The sequence below is a fragment of the Cherax quadricarinatus genome, chromosome 18 (genome assembly GCF_038502225.1).
Source record: "Cherax quadricarinatus isolate ZL_2023a chromosome 18, ASM3850222v1, whole genome shotgun sequence".
NCBI classification, from domain to species: Eukaryota; Metazoa; Arthropoda; class Malacostraca; order Decapoda; family Parastacidae; genus Cherax; species Cherax quadricarinatus.
The window spans coordinates 33,480,632-33,506,644 of record NC_091309.1 but is presented as its reverse complement, the minus strand read 5'-3'; the positions used below and the strand labels follow the sequence as shown (position 1 = coordinate 33,506,644).

Here is a 26,013-nt window from a genome sequence, read left to right as displayed (position 1 = left end):
ATTGCCTCGCTTCACTTCCCTTTCTGTCTCTTCTACTACTACTACTACCAGCATTACCTCTACCACTTCTTTCTTCCTCTCTTTATCCTGTCCCCCCTCGCTTATATATACTGACTCCTTCACTCTCGTGTCTTATTGTGACTTGTATACCTGGAGTTTACCTGGAGAGAGTTCCGGGGGTCAACGCCCCCGCGGCCCGGTCTGTGACCAGGCCTCCTGGTGGATCAGAGCCTGATCAACCAGGCTGTTGCTGCTCCAAGTCGGACCGAAACGTCCTCACAAGTTATGTGCGGGATGTTTGGGTTTTGTTCCAGTCATGGCATTGTGCCTTTTTTTCTTCTTCTTCCAGATCAAAGCTTGCAGTTCAAAGTTTACAGTGTCCTCCAAAATACCATTCGCCATTTTCCACACGATCAAACACAAGGGAAATATATTACTAGTTTTTATATTTAGGTTCACGTGTATTATCGTAAATTTACGTCTCTTTAACCTACAATTAAATACAATAGCCTACAATAAAATATAATAACAATAAAGTAACCTACAATAACTAACAATAACAATAAAATACAATAACCTAAAATAAAACACAAACTAAAATAAAACAAAATAACATAAAACAAAATAACCTACAATAAGATAAAATAACCTACAATAAGATAAAATAACCTACAATAAGATAAAACAACCTACAATAAGATAAAACAACCTACAATAAAATAAACTACAATAAAATAACCTACAATAAAATCAAATAACCTACAATAAACCACAGTATATGGTACTATCTACATCCTGATCCACTGTAACACTGCATCAGGTGTTCCCTGATCCATTGTAACACTTTCAGGTGTTCTCTGATCCATTGTAACACTTTCAGGTGCTTCCTGATCCATTGTAACACTTTCAGGTGCTTCCTGATCCATTGTAACACTTTCAGGTGCTTCCTGATCCATTGTAACACTTTCAGGTGCTTCCTGATCCATTGTAACACTTTCAGGTGCTCTCTGATCCATTGTAACACTTTCAGGTGCTTCCTGATCCATTGTAACACTTTCAGGTGCTCTCTGATCCATTGTAACACTTTCAGGTGCTTCCTGATCCGTTGTAACACTTTCAGGTGCTCTCTGATCCATTGTAACACTTTCAGGTGTTCTCTGATCCATTGTAACACTTTCAGGTGCTCTCTGATCCATTGTAACACTTTCAGGTGCTTCCTGACCCATTGTAACACTTTCAGGTGCTTCCTGATCCATTGTAACACTTTCAGGTGCTCAATGATCCATTGTAACACTTTCAGGTGCTCTCTGATCCATAGTAACACTACGTTCCGGTGTTTCTTTTGATTTCTATACCAGTCTCGTGTGGTTCCATGTCGACTACTCCCTCACAGCGCAGGAAGATGCAGTTCACCCTCGTCTTTCTTGCGTTATTTCCCTGTACCTGTCAAAAAAAAAAAAACTCCAACAATTCTCAAAGGACAAGATTTCCCCAATTCCTAAAAACCGTGAGGCGCTTTTCTTTATTTTAATACATTTTCTCCACATGTTCCGACACCATTTTCTTTTTACAGTCTTTCCGAAACTTTTGATCAAGTGAGCGTTGAAGGCGCTGGTCTGTAGTTCAATGTCTCCTGTCTGTCTCTTTTCTTGTGTATGGAGACCAAACCGGCCTCTTCTTCCCCACCCAGTTGTTTGGCAGCTTTCTCCTCTGCAGTGCTTGGTTGGAGACCAATAGTTCTGCTTCTCTCAGAACCCATGGACATGTTTGGTCTCGGTGCTTCTGTTGCGTCAAGTTCTGTTTGTAGTCTCATAACTTTCTCTGTGTTAATATTTTCTTGCTCCGGTGAGTATGTTTTGAGAGCAGAGCTTGCAGGTGACTCTCTGCTCTTTCTTCTGATATTTTTTCTTTCCTTCAAGCTCTTTGCGCTTTACGTACTTCTCTTTCATCCTCCGTTTTAATGTCCCCCTCTCCTTCAGCCTTATGACATTACAGTCGCATCTTTATGTGGCTGTGGAGTACCTGTGTTGAGGCTTTTGATGTTATATCAGAAAAACTGTCTCTTGTCTTGCTTTCTTAGGCTCGCTTATTCACTACTTCCTTTTCTGCCTACTCCTCTGTTCTTGGCTGCTTCGTGTTCTCCGAATTTCTTGCACGTCTTCTCGCGTCTTCTCCACATTATTTAAATATACACTACGTATAAGCAATTCCTTTCTTTCTTCATACTTGAACTCGACAGTCTAGATCATCGTTCACATAGCTTGGTCTTGCAGTGCCCTCTCCCACTGTACTTCTTCCAGTTACCTTTCCCACTGCACTTCTTCCAGTTACCGCTCCCACTGCACTTCTTCCAGTTCCCTCTCCCACTGCACTTTTTCCAGTTCCCTCTCCCACTGCACTTCTTCCAGTTACGCTCCCACTGTATTTCTTCCAGTTCCCTCTCTCGTGCCATCATAATCACCACCTTTATAGTTTGGTTTCCTTTGTCCGAGTCCTTGACGATGTTTGCTCGTAGTAGGAACGTTGTGAAACCAGGAACCAGGAAGTGTCACATTCTTGAGTTTCAATCTATTCTCCAATTAAAGGTATCCTTTAAACGCGAGAATTACACTGTTAAACGCTTGAAGAGGGATGGGGGGGGGGAGAACAGGTAGACTGTAATGGGGATACGTAAACACCAGTTCAAAAGATTATAGAATCGCAAATAAAATATAAATTACTGAACACAAAAGAGGGGAGTGGTAGAGACGAGTGGTCAGAGAGGAGAGTGGTAGAGACGAGTGGTCAGAGAGGAGAGTGGTAGAGACGAGTGGTCAGAGAGGAGAGTGGTAGAGACGAGTGGTCAGAGAGGAGAGTGGTAGAGACGAGTGGTCAGAGAGGAGAGTGGTAGAGACGAGTGGTCAGAGAGGAGAGTGGTAGAGACGAGTGGTCAGAGAGGAGAGTGGTAGAGACGAGTGGTCAGAGAGGAGAGTGGTAGAGACGAGTGGTCAGAGAGGAGAGTGGTAGAGACGAGTGGTCAGAGAGGAGAGTGGTAGAGACGAGTGGTCAGAGAGGAGAGTGGTAGAGATATATAACTAACTAGCACACAGTATCCTCGTATCACTCGAGCTGTGCAATAGTGCCAACAGTATGTATTTAATATTATACAAATATATAAAATATATAAAAATCACAAAAAAAATACTACAGATAAGATCATTTTTTTTAAAGTTAAAAAACCAAAAGCGATTTTGTAGTAACATGATTCATCAAAGTGAAAATTATTTGTCAACACAGGAATTCAACTTGGCTATGCTTACGCTGGTTTAAAGGAATAAACCATGTTTACAAAAAAACAAGACATATGCTAGTTACGTGGGTTGCAGTATACTGGCATACTTCAGAAACGACATTCAGTCTCAGAGAGCCTTATCGCCAAGAATGCAGAGAATATGTGGACGTTGACATGAGAAGCTGGATCACTGACGTATTACCAGTATCTCGAGAGGGAGGGAGACAGAAAGTATTTTAAACATTTTGTGTGTGTGTGTGTGTGTGTGTGTGTACTCACCTAGTTGAGGTTGCAGGGGTCGAGTCCAAGCTCCTGTGTGTGTTTGTGTGTGTGTGTGTGTGTGTGTGTGTGTGTGTGTGTGTGTGTGTGTGTGTGTGTGTGTGTGTGTGTGTGTGTGTGTGTGTGTGTGTGTAGTCTTGCGTGTGTGGTGTCTGGTGAGTGTGTAAGGTCCTTGCAAGTATACATAGTCTTGTGTTATTGCTTGCAGGAGGTACCCAGGCTGCCGTACAGGACGTGGGAGAGAGCCCGCAGCGGCACTTTCTTCGCCCGAGATAACATCTCCAACTTCCTGCGCTTCTGTCGTCGCCTTGGTGTGCACGACAACCTCCTCTTCGAGACAGAGGACCTGGGTGAGTACTTCCGTACGTTACCTTTGCTCTACCATGAAATCTCCTGTTTCAGACGTTAGACCTGAGTGAGTACCCCTGTACGTTACCCTTGCTCTACCACGGTTCCTGGTGAATCACGAGGCTATCACAAAAGTCTTTCACTAATAAAAGGCTTTATAAAACTTTCTGCCCTATAGTTCCAGACTTGAGAGACACTCGTAGCACAGTGGTCTGCAATACCCTACATTCCTTCACTGTTCTCCTTCGCCCAAGTTGTACACATTGCTAAATTATGTTCAACACTGTACAATGTGCAACGCTGAGCAATGTGCAACGCTGAGCAATGTGCAAAGCAGTGAAATGTGCAACGCTGTGAAATGCGACGTACAACATCGTGCGATGCCCAACACTGCGCCACTTATGTCACAGGAGTGACATGGCTGTAAAGTGATCCTTTTAGAATCATAGTGAGTGACTGGTGACAGCGCTGCTGCTGGCGCGACCCACACATCCAGACTTCCGCATCCTTACTGATGCTGGGGCGACCCACACATCCAGACTTCCGCATCCTTACTGATGCTGGGGCGACCCACACATCCAGACTTCCACATCCTTACTGATACTGGCGCGACCCACACATCCAGACTTCCGCATCCTTACTGATGCTGGCGCGACCCACACATCCAGACTTGCGCATCCTTACTGATGCTGGCGCGACCCACACATCCAGACTTGCGCATCCTTACTGATGCTGGCGCGACCCACACATCCAGACTTCCGCATCCTTACTGATGCTGGCGCGACCCACACATCCAGACTTCCGCATCCTTACTGATGCTAGCGCGACCCACACATCCAGACTTCCGCATCCTTACTGATGCTGGCGCGACCCACACATCCAGACTTCCGCATCCTTACTGATGCTGGCGCGAGCCACACATCCAGACTTCCGCATCCTTACTGATGCTGGCGCGAGCCACACATCCACACCTCCGCATCCTTACTGATGCTGGCGCGGGCCACACATCCAGACGTCCCCGTCCTTACTGATGCTGGCACGAGCCACACATCCAGACCTCCCAGTCCTTACTGATGCTGGCGCGGGCCACACATCCAGACCTCCCCGTCCTTACTGATGCTGGCGCGAGCCACACATCCAGATGTTCCCGTCCTTACTGATGCTGGCGCGAGCCACACATCCAGACCTCCCCGTCCTTACTGATGCTGGCGCGAGCCACACATCCAGACCTCCCCGTCCTTACTGATGCTGGCGCGAGCCACACATCCAGACCTCCCCGTCCTTACTGATGCTGGCGCGAGCCCCACATCCAGACCTCCCCGTCCTTACTGATGCTGGCGCGAGCCCCACATCCAGACCTCCCCGTCCTTACTGATGCTGGCGCGAGCCACACATCCAGACCTCCCCGTCCTTACTGATGCTGGCGCGAGCCACACATCCAGACGTCCCCGTCCTTACTGATCCTGGTGCGGGCCACACATCCAGACCTCCCCGTCTTTACTGATGCTGGCGCGAGCCACACATCCAGACCTCCCCTTCCTTACTGATGCTGGCGCGAGCCAGACATCCAGACGTCCCCGTCCTTACTGATCCTGGCGCGGGACAACACATCCAGACCTCCCCGTCCTTACTGATGCTGGCGCGAGCCACACATCCAGACCTCCCCGTCCTTACTGATGCTGGCGCGAGCCACACATCCAGACCTCCCCGTCCTTACTGATGCTGGCGCGGGCCACACATCCAGTCCTCCCCGTCCTTACTGATGCTGGCGCGAGCCACACATCCAGACCTCCCCGTCCTTACTGATGCTGGCGCGAGCCACACATCCAGACCTCCCCGTCCTTACTAATGCTGGCGCGAGCCACACATCCAGACCTCCCCGTCCTTACTGATGCTGGCGCGAGCCACACATCCAGACCTCCCCGTCCTTACTGATGCTGGCGCGAGCCACACATCCAGACCTCCCCGTCCTTACTGATGCTGGCGCGAGCCACACATCCAGACCTCCCCGTCCTTACTGATGCTGGTGCGAGCCACACATCCAGACCTCCCCATCCTTACTGATGCTGGCGCGAGCCACACATCCAGACCTCCCCGTCCTTACTGATGCTGGCGCAAGCCACACATGCAGACCTCCCCGTCCTTACTGATGCTGGCGCGAGCCACACATCCAGACCTCCCCTTCCTTACTGATGCTGGCGCGAGCCAGACATCCAGACGTCCCCGTCCTTACTGATCCTGGTTCGGGCCACACATCCAGACCTCCCCGTCCTTACTGATGCTGGCGCGAGCCACACATCCAGACCTCCGCGTCTTTACTGATGCTGGCGCGGGCCACACATCCAGACGTCCCCGTCCTTACTGATGCTGGCGCGGCCCACACATCCAGACGTCCCCGTCCTTACTGATGCTGGCGCGGGCCACACATCCAGACGTCCCCGTCCTTACTGATGCTGGCGCGGGCCACACATCCAGACGTCCCCGTCCTTACTGATGCTGGCGCGAGCCACACATCCAGACGTCCCCGTCCTTACTGATCCTGGTGCGGGCCACACATCCAGACGTCCCCGTCCTTACTGATCCTGGTGCGGGCCACACATCCAGACGTCCCCGTCCTTACTGATGCTGGCGCGGGCCACACATCCAGACGTCCCCGTACTTACTGTTGCTGGCGCGAGCCACACATCCAGACGTCCCCGTCCTTACTGATCCTGGTGCGGGCCACACATCCAGACCTCCCCGTCCTTACTGATGCTGGCGCGAGACACACATCCAGACCTCCCCGTCCTTACTGATGCTGGCTCGGGCCACACATCCAGACGTCCCCGTTCTTACTGATGCTGGCGCGGGCAACACATCCAGACCTCCCCGTCCTTACTGATGCTGGCGCGGGCCACACATCCAGACCTCCCCGTCCTAACTGATGCTGGCGCGAGCCACACATCCCGACCTCCCCGTCCTTACTGATGCTGGCGCGAGCCACACATCCAGATGTTCCCGTCCTTACTGATGCTGGCGCGAGCCACACATCCAGACCTCCCCGTCCTTACTGATGCTGGCGCGAGCCACACATCCAGACCTCCCCGTCCTTACTGATGCTGGCGCGAGCCACACATCCAGACCTCCCCGTCCTTACTGATGCTGGCGCGAGCCCCACATCCAGACCTCCCCGTCCTTACTGATGCTGGCGCGAGCCCCACATCCAGACCTCCCCGTCCTTACTGATGCTGGCGCGAGCCACACATCCAGACCTCCCCATCCTTACTGATGCTGGCGCGAGCCACACATCCAGACGTCCCCGTCCTTACTGATCCTGGTGCGGGCCACACATCCAGACCTCCCCGTCTTTACTGATGCTGGCGCGAGCCACACATCCAGACCTCCCCTTCCTTACTGATGCTGGCGCGAGCCAGACATCCAGACGTCCCCGTCCTTACTGATCCTGGCGCGGGACAACACATCCAGACCTCCCCGTCCTTACTGATGCTGGCGCGAGCCACACATCCAGACCTCCCCGTCCTTACTGATGCTGGCGCGAGCCACACATCCAGACCTCCCCGTCCTTACTGATGCTGGCGCGGGCCACACATCCAGTCCTCCCCGTCCTTACTGATGCTGGCGCGAGCCACACATCCAGACCTCCCCGTCCTTACTGATGCTGGCGCGAGCCACACATCCAGACCTCCCCGTCCTTACTAATGCTGGCGCGAGCCACACATCCAGACCTCCCCGTCCTTACTGATGCTGGCGCGAGCCACACATCCAGACCTCCCCGTCCTTACTGATGCTGGCGCGAGCCACACATCCAGACCTCCCCGTCCTTACTGATGCTGGCGCGAGCCACACATCCAGACCTCCCCGTCCTTACTGATGCTGGTGCGAGCCACACATCCAGACCTCCCCATCCTTACTGATGCTGGCGCGAGCCACACATCCAGACCTCCCCGTCCTTACTGATGCTGGCGCAAGCCACACATGCAGACCTCCCCGTCCTTACTGATGCTGGCGCGAGCCACACATCCAGACCTCCCCTTCCTTACTGATGCTGGCGCGAGCCAGACATCCAGACGTCCCCGTCCTTACTGATCCTGGTTCGGGCCACACATCCAGACCTCCCCGTCCTTACTGATGCTGGCGCGAGCCACACATCCAGACCTCCGCGTCTTTACTGATGCTGGCGCGGGCCACACATCCAGACGTCCCCGTCCTTACTGATGCTGGCGCGGCCCACACATCCAGACGTCCCCGTCCTTACTGATGCTGGCGCGGGCCACACATCCAGACGTCCCCGTCCTTACTGATGCTGGCGCGGGCCACACATCCAGACGTCCCCGTCCTTACTGATGCTGGCGCGAGCCACACATCCAGACGTCCCCGTCCTTACTGATCCTGGTGCGGGCCACACATCCAGACGTCCCCGTCCTTACTGATCCTGGTGCGGGCCACACATCCAGACGTCCCCGTCCTTACTGATGCTGGCGCGGGCCACACATCCAGACGTCCCCGTACTTACTGTTGCTGGCGCGAGCCACACATCCAGACGTCCCCGTCCTTACTGATCCTGGTGCGGGCCACACATCCAGACCTCCCCGTCCTTACTGATGCTGGCGCGAGACACACATCCAGACCTCCCCGTCCTTACTGATGCTGGCTCGGGCCACACATCCAGACTTCCCCGTTCTTACTGATGCTGGCGCGGGCAACACATCCAGACCTCCCCGTCCTTACTGATGCTGGCGCGGGCCACACATCCAGACCTCCCCGTCCTAACTGATGCTGGCGCGAGCCACACATCCCGACCTCCCCGTCCTTACTGATGCTGGCGCCAGCCACACATCCAGACCTCCCCGTCCTTACTGATGCTGGCACGGGCCACATCCAGTCCTCCCCGTCCTTACTGATGCTGGCGCGAGCCACACATCCAGACCTCCCCGTCCTTACTGATGCTGGCGCGAGCCACACATCCAGACCTCCCCGTCCTTACTGATGCTGGCGTGAGCCACACATCCAGACCTCCCCGTCCTTACTGATGCTGGCGCGAGCCACACATCCAGACCTCCCCGTCCTTAGTGATGCTGGCGCGGGCCACACATCCAGACCTCCCCGTCCTTACTGATGCTGGCGCGGGCCACACATCCAGACCTCCCCGTCCTTACTGATGCTGGCCACACATCCAGACCTCCACGTCCTTACTGATGCTGGCGCGGGCCACACATCCAGCCCTCCCCGTCCTTAATGATGCTGGCGCGAGCCACACATCCAGACCTCCCCGTCCTTACTGATGCTGGCGCGAGCCACACATCCAGACCTCCCCGTCCTTACTGATGCTGGCGCGAGCCACACATCCAGCCCTGCCCATCCTTAATGATGCTGGCGCGAGCCACACATCCAGACCTCCCCGTCCTTACTGATGCTGGCGCCGGCCACACATCCAGACCTCCCCGTCCTTACTGATGCTGGCGCGGGCCACACATCCAGACCTCCGCGTCCTTACTGATGCTGCGCGAGCCACACATCCAGACCTCCCCTTCCTTACTGATGCTGGCGCGAGCCACACATCCAGACCTCCCCGTCCTTACTGATGCTGGCGCGGGCCACACATCCAGACCTCCCCGTCCTTACTGATGCTGGCGCCGGCCACACATCCAGACCTACCCGTCCTTACTGTTGCTGGCGCGGGCCACACATCCAGACCTCCCCGTCCTTACTGATGCTGGCGCGACCCACACATCCAGACGTCCCCGTCCTTACTGATGCTGGCGCGAGCCACACATCCAGACCTCCCAGTCCTTACTGATGCTGGCGCGAGCCACACATGCAGACCTCCCCGTCCTTACTGATGCTGGCACGAGCCACACATCCAGACCTCCCCGTCCTTACTGATGCTGGCACGAGCCACACATCCAGACCTCCCCGTCCTTACTGATGCTGGCGCGAGCCACACATCCAGACCTCCCCGTCCTTACTGATGCTGGCGCGAGCCACACATGCAGACCTCCCCGTCCTTACTGATGCTGGCGCGAGCCACACATGCAGACCTCCCCGTCCTTACTGATGCTGGCGCGACCCACACATCCAGACCTCCGCGTCGTTACTGATGCTGGCGCGAGCCACACATCCAGACATCCCCGTCCTTACTGATGCTGGCGCGGGCCACACATCCAGACCTCCCCGTCCTTACTGATGCTGCCGCAACCAACACATCCAGACCTCCGCGTCCTTACTGATGCTGGCGCGAGCCACACTTCCAGACCTCCCCGTCCTTACTGATGCTGGCGCGAGCCACACATGCAGACCTCCCTGTCCTTACTGATGCTGGCGCGAGCCACACATCCAGACCTCCCCGTCCTTACTGATGCTGGCGCGAGCCACACATCCAGACCTCCCCGTCCTTACTGATGCTGGCGCGAGCCACACATCCAGACCTCCCCGTCCTTACTGATGCTGGCGCGAGCCACACATCCAGACCTCCCCGTCCTTACTGATGCTGGCGTGAGCCACACATCCAGACCTCCCCATCCTTACTGATGCTGGCGCGAGCCACACATCCAGACCTCCCCGTCCTTACTGATGCTGGCGCGAGCCACACATCCAGACCTCCCCGTCCTTACTGATGCTGGCGCGGGCCACACATCCAGACCTCCCCGTCCTTACTGATGCTGGCGCGAGCCACACATCCAGACCTCCCCGTCCTTACTGATGCTGGCGCGAGCCACACATCCAGACCTCCCCATCCTTACTGATGCTGGCGCGGGCCACACATCCAGACCTCCCCGTCCTTAATGATGCTGGCGCGGGCCACACATCCAGGTGTTCCTGTCCTTACTGATGCTGGCGCGAGCCACACATCCAGACGTCCCCGTCCTTACTGATGCTGGCGCGAGCCACACATCCAGACCTCCCCGTCCTTACTGATGCTGGCGCGGGCCACACATCCAGGTGTTCCTGTCCTTACTGATGCTGGCGCGAGCCACACATCCAGATGTCCCCGTCCTTACTGATCCTGGTGCGGGCCACACATCCAGACCTCTCCGTCTTTACTGATGCTGGCGCGAGCCACACATCCAGACCTCCCTGTCCGTACTGATGCTGGCGCGAGCCACACATCCAGACCTCCCTGTCCTTACTGATGCTGGCGCGAGCCACACATCCAGACCTCCCCGTCCTTACTGATGCTGGCGCAAGCCACACATCCAGACCTCCCCGTCCTTACTGATGCTGGCGCGAGCCACACATCCAGACCTCCCCGTCCTTACTGATGCTGGCGCGAGCCACACATCCAGACCTCTCTGTCCGTACTGATGCTGGCGCGAGCCACACATCCAGACCTCCCCGTCCTTACTGATGCTGGCGCGAGCCACACATCCAGACCTCCCCGTCCTTACTGATGCTGGCGCCGGCCACACATCCAGACCTCCCCGTCCTTACTGATGCTGGCGCGGGCCACACATCCAGACCTCCGCGTCCTTACTGATGCTGCGCGAGCCACACATCCAGACCTCCCCTTCCTTACTGATGCTGGCGCGAGCCACACATCCAGACCTCCCCGTCCTTACTGATGCTGGCGCGGGCCACACATCCAGACCTCCCCGTCCTTACTGATGCTGGCGCCGGCCACACATCCAGACCTACCCGTCCTTACTGATGCTGGCGCGGGCCACACATCCAGACCTCCCCGTCCTTACTGATGCTGGCGCGACCCACACATCCAGACGTCCCCGTCCTTACTGATGCTGGCGCGAGCCACACATCCAGACCTCCCAGTCCTTACTGATGCTGGCGCGAGCCACACATGCAGACCTCCCCGTCCTTACTGATGCTGGCACGAGCCACACATCCAGACCTCCCCGTCCTTACTGATGCTGGCGCGAGCCACACATCCAGACCTCCCCGTCCTTACTGATGCTGGCGCGAGCCACACATCCAGACCTCCCCGTCCTTACTGATGCTGGCGCGAGCCACACATGCAGACCTCCCCGTCCTTACTGATGCTGCCGCGAGCCACACATGCAGACCTCCCCGTCCTTACTGATGCTGGCGCGACCCACACATCCAGACCTCCGCGTCGTTACTGATGCTGGCGCGAGCCACACATCCAGACCTCCCCGTCCTTACTGATGCTGGCGCGGGCCACACATCCAGACCTCCCCGTCCTTACTGATGCTGCCGCGACCAACACATCCAGACCTCCGCGTCCTTACTGATGCTGGCGCGAGCCACACTTCCAGACCTCCCCGTCCTTACTGATGCTGGCACGAGCCACACATGCAGACCTCCCTGTCCTTACTGATGCTGGCGCGAGCCACACATCCAGACCTCCCCGTCCTTACTGATGCTGGCGCGAGCCACACATCCAGACCTCCCCGTCCTTACTGATGCTGGCGCGAGCCACACATCCAGACCTCCCCGTCCTTACTGATGCTGGCGCGAGCCACACATCCAGACCTCCCCGTCCTTACTGATGCTGGCGCGAGCCACACATCCAGACCTCCCCGTCCTTACTGATGCTGGTGCGAGCCACACATCCAGACCTCCCCGTCCTTACTGATGCTGGCGCGAGCCACACATCCAGACCTCCCTGTCCTTACTGATGCTGGCGCGAGCCACACATCCAGACCTCCCCGTCCTTACTGATGCTGGCGCGGGCCACACATCCAGACCTCCCCGTCCTTACTGATGCTGGCGCGAGCCACACATCCAGACCTCCCCGTCCTTACTGATGCTGGCGCGAGCCACACATCCAGACCTCCCCGTCCTTACTGATGCTGGCGCGGGCCACACATCCAGACCTCCCCGTCCTTAATGATGCTGGCGCGGGCCACACATCCAGGTGTTCCTGTCCTTACTGATGCTGGCGCGAGCCACACATCCAGACGTCCCCGTCCTTACTGATGCTGGCGCGAGCCACACATCCAGACCTCCCCGTCCTTATTGATGCTGGCGCGGGCCACACATCCAGGTGTTCCTGTCCTTACTGATGCTGGCGCGAGCCACACATCCAGATGTCCCCGTCCTTACTGATCCTGGTGCGGGCCACACATCCAGACCTCTCCGTCTTTACTGATGCTGGCGCGAGCCACACATCCAGACCTCCCTGTCCGTACTGATGCTGGCGCGAGCCACACATCCAGACCTCCCTGTCCTTACTGATGCTGGCGCGAGCCACACATCCAGACCTCCCCGTCCTTACTGATGCTGGCGCAAGCCACACATCCAGACCTCCCCGTCCTTACTGATGCTGGCGCGAGCCACACATCCAGACCTCCCCGTCCTTACTGATGCTGGCGCGAGCCACACATCCAGACCTCTCTGTCCGTACTGATGCTGGCGCGAGCCACACATCCAGACCTCCCCGTCCTTACTGATGCTGGCGCGAGCCACACATCCAGACCTCCCCGTCCTTACTGATGCTGGCGCGACCCACACATCCAGACCTCCCCGTCCTTACTGATGCTGGCGCGAGCCACACATCCAGACCTCCCCGTCCTTACTGATGCTGGCGCGGGCCACACATCCAGACCTCCCCGTCCTTACTGATGCTGCGCGAGCCACACATCCAGACCTCCCCGTCCTTACTGATGCTGGCGCGAGCCACACATCCAGACCTCCCCGTCCTTACTGATGCTGGCGCGAGCCACACATCCAGACCTCCCCGTCCTTACTGATGCTGGCACGAGCCACACATCCAGACCTCCCCGTCCTTACTGATGCTGGCACGAGCCACACATGCAGACCTCCCCGTCCTTACTGATGCTGGTGCGAGCCACACATCCAGACCTCCCCGTCCTTACTGATGCTGGCGCGAGCCACACATCCAGACCTCCCCGTCCTTACTGATGCTGGCGCGGGCCACACATCCAGACCTCCCCGTCCTTACTGATGCTGCGCGAGCCACACATCCAGACCTCCCCGTCCTTACTGATGCTGGCGCGAGCCACACATCCAGACCTCCCCGTCCTTACTGATGCTGGCGCGAGCCACACATCCAGACCTCCCCGTCCTTACTGATGCTGGCACGAGCCACACATCCAGACCTCCCCGTCCTTACTAATGCTGGCGCGAGCCACACATCCAGACCTCCCCGTCCTTACTGATGCTGGCGCGAGCCACACATCCAGACCTCCCCGTCCTTACTGATGCTGGCGCGAGCCACACATCCAGACCTCCCCGTCCTTACTGATGCTGGCGCGGGCCACACATCCAGACCTCCCCGTCCTTACTGATGCTGGCGCGAGCCACACATCCAGACCTCCCCGTCCTTACTGATGCTGGCGCGAGCCACACATCCAGACCTCCCCGTCCTTACTGATGCTGGCGCGAGCCACACATCCAGACCTCCCCGTCCTTACTGATGCTGGCGCGAGCCACACATCCAGACCTCCCCGTCCTTACTGATGCTGGCGCGGGCCACACATCCAGACCTCCCCGTCCTTACTGATGCTGGCGCGAGCCACACATCCAGACCTCCCCGTCCTTACTGATGCTGGCGTGAGCCACACATCCAGACCTCCCCGTCCTTACTGATGCTGGCGCGAGCCACACATCCAGACCTCCCCGTCCTTACTGATGCTGGCGCGAGCCACACATCCAGACCTCCCCGTCCTTACTGATGCTGGCGCGAGCCACACATCCAGACCTCCCCGTCCTTACTGATGCATCTTCGTCGTAGAGGAAGACGCCACATTTCTAGTCATGTCATAACTAATATTTATTGTTAGCTGATGGATGAATGTTAAATTTCTTCGGCTGTTCTCAGAAAAGAAAAACTTCAATAGTTCCTTAAAAATTTGTCGAATTTCATAATTTGAATTCTGGCAAAAATATTCAGATATTGATATCGTCAGCAGACACTTCAAGTAATCTGATTACTTAAATTGTCTGCTGACAATATTCAAGACATTTCTCAAGCTGTGTGCTGGCAATATTAACGAGATTTTTCAACCTGTCTGTTGACAGTATAAAGGATTTCTCAAGCTGTCTGCTGACAGCATTAAAAGAAGAGTTCTTCTGACACACACATGTGGTGGTACAAGGGTTCATCTGACACACACATGTGGTGGTACAAGGGTTCATCTGACACACACATGTGGTGGTACAAGGGTTCATCTGACACACACGTGGTGGTACAAGGGTTCATCTGACACACACGTGGTGGTACAAGGGTTCATCTGACACACACGTGGTGGTACAAGGGTTCATCTGACACACACACATGTGGTGGAACAAGGATTCATCTGACACACACACATGTGGTGCTACAAGGGCTCATCTGACACACACATGTGGGGGTACAAAGGGTTCTGGACCAACTTAGAGGAAAGGTGAGAAAGTTAAAAGTCTCTTGGCAATTCTCTCGATGCATCTTTATTGCCCAGGAGGAAGAAATAAAGAAGTGAAATATTTGAAGAGCTTCAGCAGGCGAAGCTTCGCCAGACTTGGAGGAGTAGAAAGAGACGTGACCTGGGGTACCTACCTGCAGAGAATCTGACCTGCAGAGAACGTGACCTGGGAAACCTGACTTGCGGAGAACGTGACCTGGGGTACCTACTTGCAGACGTGACCTGGGGTACCTGACTTGCAGAGAACGTGACCTGGGGAACCTGACTTGCAGAAAACGTGGCCTGGGGTATCTCAGAAAACGTGGCCTGGGGAACCTGACTTGCAGAGAACGTGACCTGGGGTACCTACTTGCAGAGAACGTGACCTGGGGTGCCTGACTTGCAGAGAACGTGACCTGGGGAACCTGACTTGCAGAGAACGTGACCTGGGGAACCTGACTTGCAGAGAACGTGACCTGGGGAACCTGACTTGCAGAAAACGCGACCTGGGGAACCTGACTTGCAGAAAACGCGACCTGGGGAACCTGACTTGCAGAAAACGCGACCTGGGGAACCTGACTTGCAGAAAACGCGACCTGGGGAACCTGACTTGCAGAAAACGCGACCTGGGGAACCTGACTTGCAGAAAACGCGACCTGGGGAACCTGACTTGCAGAAAACGCGACCTGGGGAACCTGACTTGCAGAAAACGCGACCTGGGGAACCTGACTTGCAGAGAACGCGACCTGGGGAACCTGACTTGCAGAGAACGTGACCTGGAGAACCTGACTTGCAGAGAACGTGACCTGGGGAACCTGACTTGCAGAGAACGCGACCTGGGGAACCTGACTTGCAGAGAACGCGACCTGGGGAACCTGACTTGCAGAGAACGCGACCTGGGGAACCTGACTTGCAGAGAACGCGGCCTGGGGAACCTGACTTGCAGAGAACGTGACCTGGTGTACCTACTTGCAGAGAACGTGACCTGGGGTACCTGACTTGCAGAGAACGTGACACGGGGAACCTGACTTGCAGAGAACGTGATCTGGGGAACCTGACTTGCAGAGAACGTGACCCGGGGAACCTGACTTGCAGAGAACGTGACCCGGGGAACCTGACTTGCAGAGAACGTGACCCGGGGAACCTGACTTGCAGAGAACGTGACCCGGGGAACCTGACTTGCAGAGAACGTGACCCGGGGAACCTGACTTGCAGAGAACGTGACCCGGGGAACCTGACTTGCAGAGAACGTGACCTGGGAACCTGACTTGCAGAGAACGTGACCTGGGTAACCTGACTTGGAGAACGTGACCCGGGGAACCCGACTTGCAGAGAACGTGACCTGGGGAATCTGACTTGCAGTGGGCGTGACCTGGGGAACCTGACTTGCAGTGAACGTGACCTGGGGAACCTGACTTGCAGTGAACGTGACCTGGGGAACCTGACTTGCAGTGAACGTGACCTGGGGAACCTGACTTGCAGAGAACGTGACCTGGGAACCTGACCTGGCGAACCTGACCTGCGGAGAACATGAGCCGGGGAACCTGACTTGCAGAGAACGTGACCCGGGGAACCTGACTTGCAGAAAACGTGATCCGGGGAACCTGACTTGCAGAGAACGTGATCCGGGGAACCTGACTTGCAGAGAACGTGACCCGGGGAACCTGACTTGCAGAGAACGTGGCCTGGGGAACCTGACTTGCAGAGAACGTGACCTGGGGAATCTGACTTGCAGTGGGCGTGACCTGGAGAACCTGACTTGCAGTGGACGTGACCTGGGGAACCTGACTAGCAAGAACGTGACCTGGGGAACCTGACTTGCAGAGAACGTGACCTGGGAACCTGACCTGCGGATAACCTGATCTGCGGAGAACGTGACCCGGGGAACCTGACTTGCAGAGAACGTGACCCGGGGAACCTGACTTGCAGAGAACGTGACCCGGGGAATCTGACTTGCAGAGAACGTGACCCGGGGAACCTGACTTGCAGAGAACGTGACCCGGGGAACCCGACTTGCAGAGAACGTGACCCTGGGAACCCGACTTGCAGAGAACGTGACCTGGGGAATCTGACTTGCAGTGGGCGTGACCTGGGGAACCTGACTTGCAGAGAACGTGACCTGGGAACCTGACCTGCAGATAACCTGACTTGCAGAGAACGTGACCTGGGGAACCTAACTTGCATAGAACGTGACCTGGGGAACCTGACTTGCAGGGAACGTGACCTGGGGAACCTGACCTGCAGAGAACGTGACCTGGGGAACCTGACCTGCAGAGAACGTGACCTGGAGAACTTGACCTGCAGAGAACGTGACCTGGGGAACCTGACCTCCAGAGAACGTGACCTGGGGAACCTACCTGCAGAGAATCTGACCTGGAGAGAACGTGACCTGATAAACCTGACTTACAGACAACTGACCTGGGAAGCTGACCTGCAGAGAACGTGACTTGGGGAACCTCACCTGCAGAGAACCTGACCAGGGGAACCTGACTTGCAGAGAAAGTGACCTGGGGAATCTGACCTGCAGAGAACGTGACCTGGGGAACCTGACCTGCAGAGAACGCGACCTGGGGATCCTGACCTGGGGAACCTGACCTGCAGAGAACGTAACCTGGGGATCCTGACGTGCAGAGAACGTGACCTGGGGAACCTGGCCTGCAGAGAACGTGACCTGGAGAACCTGACCTGCAGAGAACGTGACCTGGGGAACCGGACCTGAAGAGAACTTGACCTGGGGAACCTGACCTGCAGAGAACGTTACATGGGGAACATAACCTGGAGATAGAGACCTTGAGAACATAACCTATGGAACAGCTTGGAGAATTTAAAGTGGGAAAGACCCGGACGTTGAGCATAGACCCGGACGTTGAACATAGACCCGGACGTTGAACATAGACCCGGACGTTGACCATAGACCCGGACGTTGAGCAAAGACCCGGACGTTGAGCATAGACCCGGACGTTGAACATAGACCCGGACGTTGAACATAGACACGGACGTTGAACATAGACACGGACGTGGAAATATAAACACAAATGCAGTATAATGTGATCCTTTATTGACAACGTTTCACCCACACAGTGGGCTTTCTCAAGTCACACACGGATCTACCTGGGGTTGGAAGGTACGAGAGTATTTATAGTCATGTTCAGAATGTTGAGGTCAGGTGGAGAATGCTGCATCTGATGATCTACCGGGTGGGGTTATAGAGTCTTGGGTAGCTTGGCAGGGGTATTGGACAAGTTGTAGACCTTCTGCAGTGTTCTATGTTCTTATGTGGGATAGCGATGAAGAAGTTTCTTGGCGAGTGGTTCAGCTATGTTATAGAAGCCATTGTTCTGGTTGAAATTGTTGGTTATAGAGATAAGCGATGATTCCAGGATTCTTCTGTATTGAGTGTTGTCTTCTGTGGCTATAAGTCTTGAGTTTCCATTGTGTCGGTATTTTATACCATTTATTACCATAGACACGGACGTTGAGCAGAGACCCGAACGTTGAACAGAGACCCGGACGTTGAACAGAGACCCGGACGTTGAACAGAGACCCGAACGTTGAACAGAGACCCGGACGTTGAACAGACCCAGACGTTGAACAGAGACCCGGACGTTGAACAGAGACCCGGACGTTGAACAGAGACCCAGACGTTGAACAGAGACCCGAACGTTGAACAGAGACCCGGACGTTGAACAGAGACCCGGACGTTGAACAGAGACCCGGACGTTGAACAGAGACCCGGACGTTGAACAGAGACCCGAACGTTGAACAGAGACCAGGACGTTGAACAGAGACCCGGACGTTGAACAGAGACCCGAACGTTGAACAGAGACCCGGACGTTGAACAGAGACCCGGACGTTGAACAGAGACCCGGACGTTGAACAGAGACCCGGACGTTGAACACAGTGTCACCAATAAAAAAAAAAAGGTTTTTCAAACCAGTTCAATGGCTAACTAGTCTTGCATGTGCTGAAGTTTATGTATTTTTGATGCTTGATGCAATGGTTTATCTCGGGTTTATATCCGTGCATGTTTTCCGCGGCATCTTTCATGCTGCATTCCGTGTCCGGTCTTCACACCTGCTCTCTCATTTTCAATACTTTGCACTTACCAGGATTTAATTCAAACACTGCAGTCACCATCTGAATCACGTTTGAAACCTGCTCCAATCCTCTTCAAAGCCCATCTTATCCTGTAAGTTTCCCAAATATGTCAAATATATCAGGTTAGGTCAGGTTTGACAGGAAACAGGACAAGTGTTTCCTGACACGGGTATTAGTCATATAATGACCGACAGCTGGAGCTTTTGTCATCTGACCGAGGCCTTCCACATTTGGTAGCACTGATCCTTGGGGAACCCCACTCGTCACCGGTCTCTGCTCTGATACCTCTTAATGTTATCCTTTGCTTTACATTCACGATGCATTCAGGTACTGTAGTACCTTCCTTGCTACCCCTGCCTGTTCTTCCAGCTTGTACAGGTAGGGAGTCGTGGCAGCCTTCTCCGTGGTACTGTGTCACAGACTTGATTGCAAGTTGTTTAAGACAGCTACAAACTGCTAATGATGGCCACAAGTTAACGTAATCAGTAACTTTTAGTGTTCAAAGCACTTAAGAAGCAGACGCTTCATGAGCCGTATTAATCAAACTGCCCGAAATACCTTGTGTAAATATGACGTCTGCCACGTAGCAAACATCTCTACCAATGTGTTACTGAATTATTGTTATTCTTATTACTCTACCATATAAGGAGAGGTAAGCGTCAGCAGTGCTGCCATCTCTTGGGCGACACTACAAGAATAGGTAAGCGTCAGCAGTGCTGCCATCTCTTGGGCGACACTACAAGAATAGGTAAGCGTCAGCAGTGCTGCCATCTCTTGGGCGACACTACAAGAATAGGTAAGCGTCAACAGTGCTGCCATCTCTTGGGCGACACTACAAGAATAGGTAAGCGTCAGCAGTGCTGCCATCTCTTGGGCGACACTACAAGAATAGGTAAGCGTCAGCAGTGCTGCCATCTCTTGGGCGACACTACAAGAATAGGTAAGCGTCAGCAGTGCTGCCATCTCTTGGGCGACACTACAACTAAAAATACAGTTTTTCATTACCATGCGGCGATTAATTTTCTTTTTTCATATACATCTGGACTTAATTCACTTTTTTTTTTCTGGTCGTCTGCAACCTTGAACTGGGACCAGCAGTTTTTTTAGCCGAAAAAAAGGTTCACATTGTGTGTTGAACTTTGTGGTATTTCTGTGATAATTTCGTTTACATTCATGTTTCTATTGAATTTTGTGGGAAAATGTGAGGCTAAATTTGTACTAAATAAGAAAAAAAAACCCAAGGTTCAAGGTTCAACAAGGAACGTGAAGCAGCGGAAGAGAAGACAAGAGAAGACAAGAGAAGACAAGAGAAGACAAGAGAAGACAAGAGAAGACAAGAGAAGACGAGAGAAGACGAGAGAAGACGAGAGAAGACGAGAGAAGACGAGAGAAGACGAGAGAAGACGAGAGAAGACGAGAGAAGACGAGAGAAGACGAGAGAAGACAAGAGAAGACAAGAGAAGACAAGAAACAAGAGGATATAAAGAAAGTTGTAGGAGGAGTTGTGACGGAGTTGTGACGGAGGATAAAGTGTTAGACGCTGGAGTAACGTAGTTGTGACGGAGGATAAAGTGTTAGACGCTGGAGTAACGTAGGAGTTGTAACGGAGGATAAAGTGTTAGACGCTGGGGTAATGTAGGAGTTGTGACGGAGGATAAAGTGTTAGATGCTGGAGTAACGTAGGAGTTGTGACGGAGGATAAAGTGTTAGACGCTGGGGTAACGTAGGAGTTGTGACGGAGGATAAAGTGTTAGACGCTGGGGTAACGTAGGAGGAGGAGTTGTGACGGAAGATAAAGTGTTAGACGCTGGAGTAACGTAGGAGTTGTGACGGAGGATAAAGTGTTAGACGCTGGGGTAACGTAGGAGTTGTGACGGAGGATAAAGTGTTAGACACTGGGGTAACGTAGGAGTTGTGACGGAGGATAAAGTGTTAGACGCTGGGGTAACGTAGGAGTTGTGACGGAGGATAAAGTGCTAGACGCTGGAGTAACGTAGGAGGAGGAGTTGTGACGGAAGATAAAGTGTTAGACGCTGGAGTAACGTAGGAGTTGTGACGGAGGATAAAGTGTTAGACGCTGGGGTAACGTAGGAGTTGTGACGGAGGATAAAGTGTTAGACGCTGGGGTAACGTAGGAGGAGGAGTTGTGACGGAAGATAAAGTGTTAGACGCTGGAGTAACGTAGGAGTTGTGACGGAGGATAAAGTGTTAGACGCTGGAGTAACGTAGGAGGAGGAAGTTATGACGGAGGATAAAGTGTTAGACGCTGGAGTAACGTAGGAGGAGGAGTTGTGACGGAAGATAAAGTGTTAGACGCTGGAGTAACGTAGGAGGAGGAGTTGTGACGGAGGATAAAGTGTTAGACGCTGGAGTAACGTAGGAGGAGGAGTTGTGACGGAAGATAAAGTGTTAGACGCTGGAGTAACGTAGGAGGAGGAGTTGTGACGGAGGATAAAGTGTGTTAGACGCTGGAGTAAAGTAGGAGGAGGAGTTGTGACGGAGGATAAAGTGTGTTAGACGCTGGAGTAACGTAGGAGTTGTGACGGAGGATAAAGTGTTAGACGCTGGAGTAACGTAGGAGTTGTGACGGAGGATAAAGTGTGTTAGACGCTGGAGTAACGTAGGAGTTGTGACGGAGGATAAAGTGTTAGACACTGGAGTAACGTAGGAGTTATGACGGAGGATAAAGTGTTAGACGCTGGGGTAACGTAGGAGTTGTGACGGAGGATAAAGTGTGTTAGACGCTGGAGTAACGTAGGAGTTGTGACGGAGGATAAAGTGTGTTAGACGCTGGAGTAACGTAGGAGTTGTGACGGAGGATAAAGTGTGTTAGAGGCTGGAGTAACGTAGGAGTTGTGACGGAGGATAGTGTTAGAGGCTGGAGTAACGTAGGAGTTGTGACGGAAGATAAAGTGTTAGACGCTGGAGTAACGTAGGAGTTGTGACGGAGGATAGTGTTAGAGGCTGGAGTAACGTAGGAGTTGTGACGGAAGATAAAGTGTTAGACACTGGAGTAACGTAGGAGTTGTGACGGAAGATAAAGTGTTAGACGCTGGAGTAACGTAGGAGTTGTGACGGAGGATAAAGTGTATTAGAGGCTGGATAAGGTTGAAGCAGACAATCACCATCACAGACGCCATCAGTAGTGAACAATGTTGAAGCAGACAATCACCATCACAGACGCCACCAGTAGTGAACAATGTTGAAGCAGACAATCACCATCACAGACGCCATCAGTAGTGAACAATGTTGAAGCAGACAATCACCATCAGAGACGCCACCAGTAGTGAACAATGTTGAAGCAGACAATCACCATCACAGACGCCACCAGTAGTGAACAATGTTGAAGCAGACAATCACCATCACAGACGCCACCAGTAGTGAACAATGTTGAAGGAGACAATCACCATCAGAGACGCCACCAGTAGTAAACAATGTTGAAGCAGACAATCACCATCAGAGACGCCACCAGTAGTGAACAATGTTGAAGCAGACAATCACCATCACAGACGCCACCAGTAGTGAACAATGTTGAAGCAGACAATCACCATCACAGACGCCACCAGTAGTGAACAATGTTGAAGGAGACAATCACCATCAGAGACGCCACCAGTAGTGAACAATGTTGAAGCAGACAATCACCATCAGAGACGCCACCAGTAGTGAACAATGGTATTTTAAAACTAAACCTTAATGCTTCTTACCATCCAAACTTCTCCTAAAAATTGCAAAAATGAGCTGGAAATTACTGAAGAAACTGATACAGAAGATTTGATACAATTTTGCATAAATTGTTCAGAAAACTGATAAGTTGATAAGTGAGGCACTCGTGCAACACTCGTGCAACACTCGTGCAACACTCGTGCAACACTTGTGCAACACTCGTGCAACACGTGCAACACTCGTCCAACACTTGTGCAACACTCGTGCAACACTCGTCCAACACTCGTCCAACACTCGTGCAACACTCGTGCAACACTCGTCCAACACTCGTCCAACACTTGTGCAACACTCGTCCAACACTCGTCCAACACTCGTCCAACACTCGTCCAACACTCGTGCAACACTCGTGCAACACTCGTCCAACACTCGTCCAACACTCGTCCAACACTTGTGCAACACTCGTCCAACACTCGTCCAACACTCGTCCAACACTCGTCCAAAACTCGTGCAACACTCGTGCAACACTTGTGCAACACTCGTCCAACACTCGTCCAACACTCGTCCAACACTTGTGCAACACTCGTCCAACACTCGTCCAACACTCGTCCAACACTCGTCCAACACTCGTCCAACACTCGTCCAACACTCGTCCAACACTCGTCCAACACTCGTCCAACACTTGTGCAACACTCGTCCAACACTCGTCCAACACTCACGCAACACTTGTGCAACACTCGTCCAACACTCGTGCAACACTCGTCCAACACTCGTCGAACACTCACGCAACACTTGTGCAACACTCGTCCAACACTTGTGCAACACTCGTGCAACACTCACGCAACACTTGTGCAACACTCACGCAACACTCGTGCAACACTCGTCCAACACTTGTGCAACACTCGTGCAACACTCACGCAACACTTGTGCAACACTCACGCAACACTTGTGCAACACTTGTGCAACACTCGTCCAACACTCGTCCAACACTCGTCCAACACTCGTCCAACACTCGCGCAACACTCGTGCAACACTCGTCCAACACTTGGGTATCTTCATTCTGGAAAAGTTTAGCCAGCCAGTGACTTCTTTAGTCAAATACAAAGAAGAATTATGGAATATAAGTAGAAAATTAGGATAATCAGTCCCTCAGCCTGGAGACTGTTGAGTCTATCTTGATGAAGACTGATAGACTGATCACGTCAACTTCAGCCTTTGTGACTGGTAACCTAAAACTCATCTTGCACCGTTCTTCTTTGTATTGGACTGAAGAAGCCACTTACTGACGAAAAGTTCCCGAAGATGCCTAAATGTTGCATAAGTTTCAGTCATCACTCTGATATCATGGAGCTCAGGACATCACTGTAGGAAAGATTGATGTCAGTCATGACTCACGAAATCGTAATGACACGATTGCAAACAAACCATACCACGGGCGGGATTAGAACCCGCGGCCAGAGTCATTAAACTCCAGACCGGCGCGTTAGCCACTGGGCCAGCTGGCTACAATTACATTCATCCAACTAGGTATATTTACACACCATAGGAAGGCCCGGTGGCCTGGTGGCTAAAGCTCCCGCTTCACACACGGAGGGTCCGGGTTCGATTCCCGGCGGGTGGAAACATTTCGACACGTTTCCTTACACCTGTTGTCCTGTTCACCTAGCAGCAAATAGGTACCTGGGTGTTAGTCGACTGGTGTGGGTCGCATCCTGGGGGACAAGATCAAGGACCCCAATGGAAATAAGTTAGACAGTCCTCGATGACGCACTGACTTTCTTGGGTTATCCTGGGTGGGTAACCCTCCGGGGTTAAAAATCCGAACGAAATCTTATCTTATCTTATCTTATAAATATACCTAGTTGGTGTATAAATATACCTTCCTATGCTGTATAAATATACCTTCCTATGCTGTATAAATATACCTTCCTATGCTGTATAAATATACCTTCCTATGCTGTATAAATATACCTAGTTGGATGAATCTTATTGTAGCCAGCTGGTTCAGTGGCTAAAGCGTCGGTCTGGAGTTTAATGACTCTGATTACGGGTTCTATCCCCGCCCGTTAAAAGGTTTGCTGTGCGTCATCTGCAACAAGACTTGTGCTGCGCAGGCAGGCAGGAAGCCTTCAACTACACACTGCAACAAGACTTGTGTTGCGCAGGCAGGCAGGAAGCCTTCAACTACACACCGGAATTTCTGACGTGTTCAACGTAGAAGGTTGGATGGAAGAGTCTGGAGCAGTTAAAAGGATTTATCAGAGAAAACCAGCACAGGTGTAACGCTAGCAAGGGATTCACGGGTGCAGGTCGTGTTTAGCAATTGTAATAAACCTCACTGGTGTGGGTCATGAACATACTCGAGTATAACAAGGCAGTATACCACTCGTCTTAAAGGCAGAGAATCCTGCCCATGAAAGCTCGGAGATAAGTGAAGTAACTGAAGCCGTGGAGACAGCATATATACACAGCTACACGAGCAGGTATATAACACTGCTCCGGGAGGCAAGAGGCAGGTTCGACCCCCCATAAACAAACCTCGGTCACTATAATGCTGCCCGCACCCAGCCTAGCATAGGCCAGGACAGCAGAGCCAAAGAGCCCAGTAAAGCCAAAGAGAACCAGAGCCGAGAAGAGCCCAGTAGAGCCAAAGAGCCGAGCAGAGCCCAGAACACACTGCCTAGTAAGGCGTTAATGGATGCAGACAGAAAGCACCACAAATTATTTATGCTGGTTTATGACCGTTTAGCACGGAGCTGAACTGAGAGTGGAGTGAGGGAGAGGAGTGGAGTGGGGGAGGGGAGGATATGAATAGGGGAGGGGAGGAGTGGAGTCGGGGAGGGTAGGAGTGGAGTGGAATGGGGGAGGGATGGAGTGGAGGGGAGTAGTGGAGAGGTGGAGGGGAGGAAAGCAGTGGGGGAGGGGAGGAAAGCAGTGGGGGAGGGAAGGAGTGGAGTGGGGGAGTAGAGGAGTGGAGTGGGGGAGGAGAGGGGAGTGAGGGAGGAGGGGAGTGATGGAGGAGTGGAGTGGGGAGAGTGG

General features: G+C 53.3%; 1 protein-coding gene across 13 annotated transcripts in view; it reads left to right on the top strand.

Annotated features, from left to right (window-relative positions):
• The window catches only part of LOC128689486 (GAS2-like protein 3), a 1,113,234-nt gene that overhangs the window by 764,919 nt on the left and 322,302 nt on the right, over positions 1-26,013 (top strand). For all 13 annotated transcript variants that reach the window (XR_008407186.1, XR_008407185.1, XM_070086395.1 and 10 more), the window contains exon 5: positions 3,759-3,900. Coding sequence is in view for 11 of the 13 variants with exons in the window: in XM_070086395.1 (XP_069942496.1) it covers positions 3,759-3,900 (142 nt within the window). In the remaining 2 variants the exon portion in view is untranslated. The remainder of the gene's footprint in view (positions 1-3,758; positions 3,901-26,013) is intronic.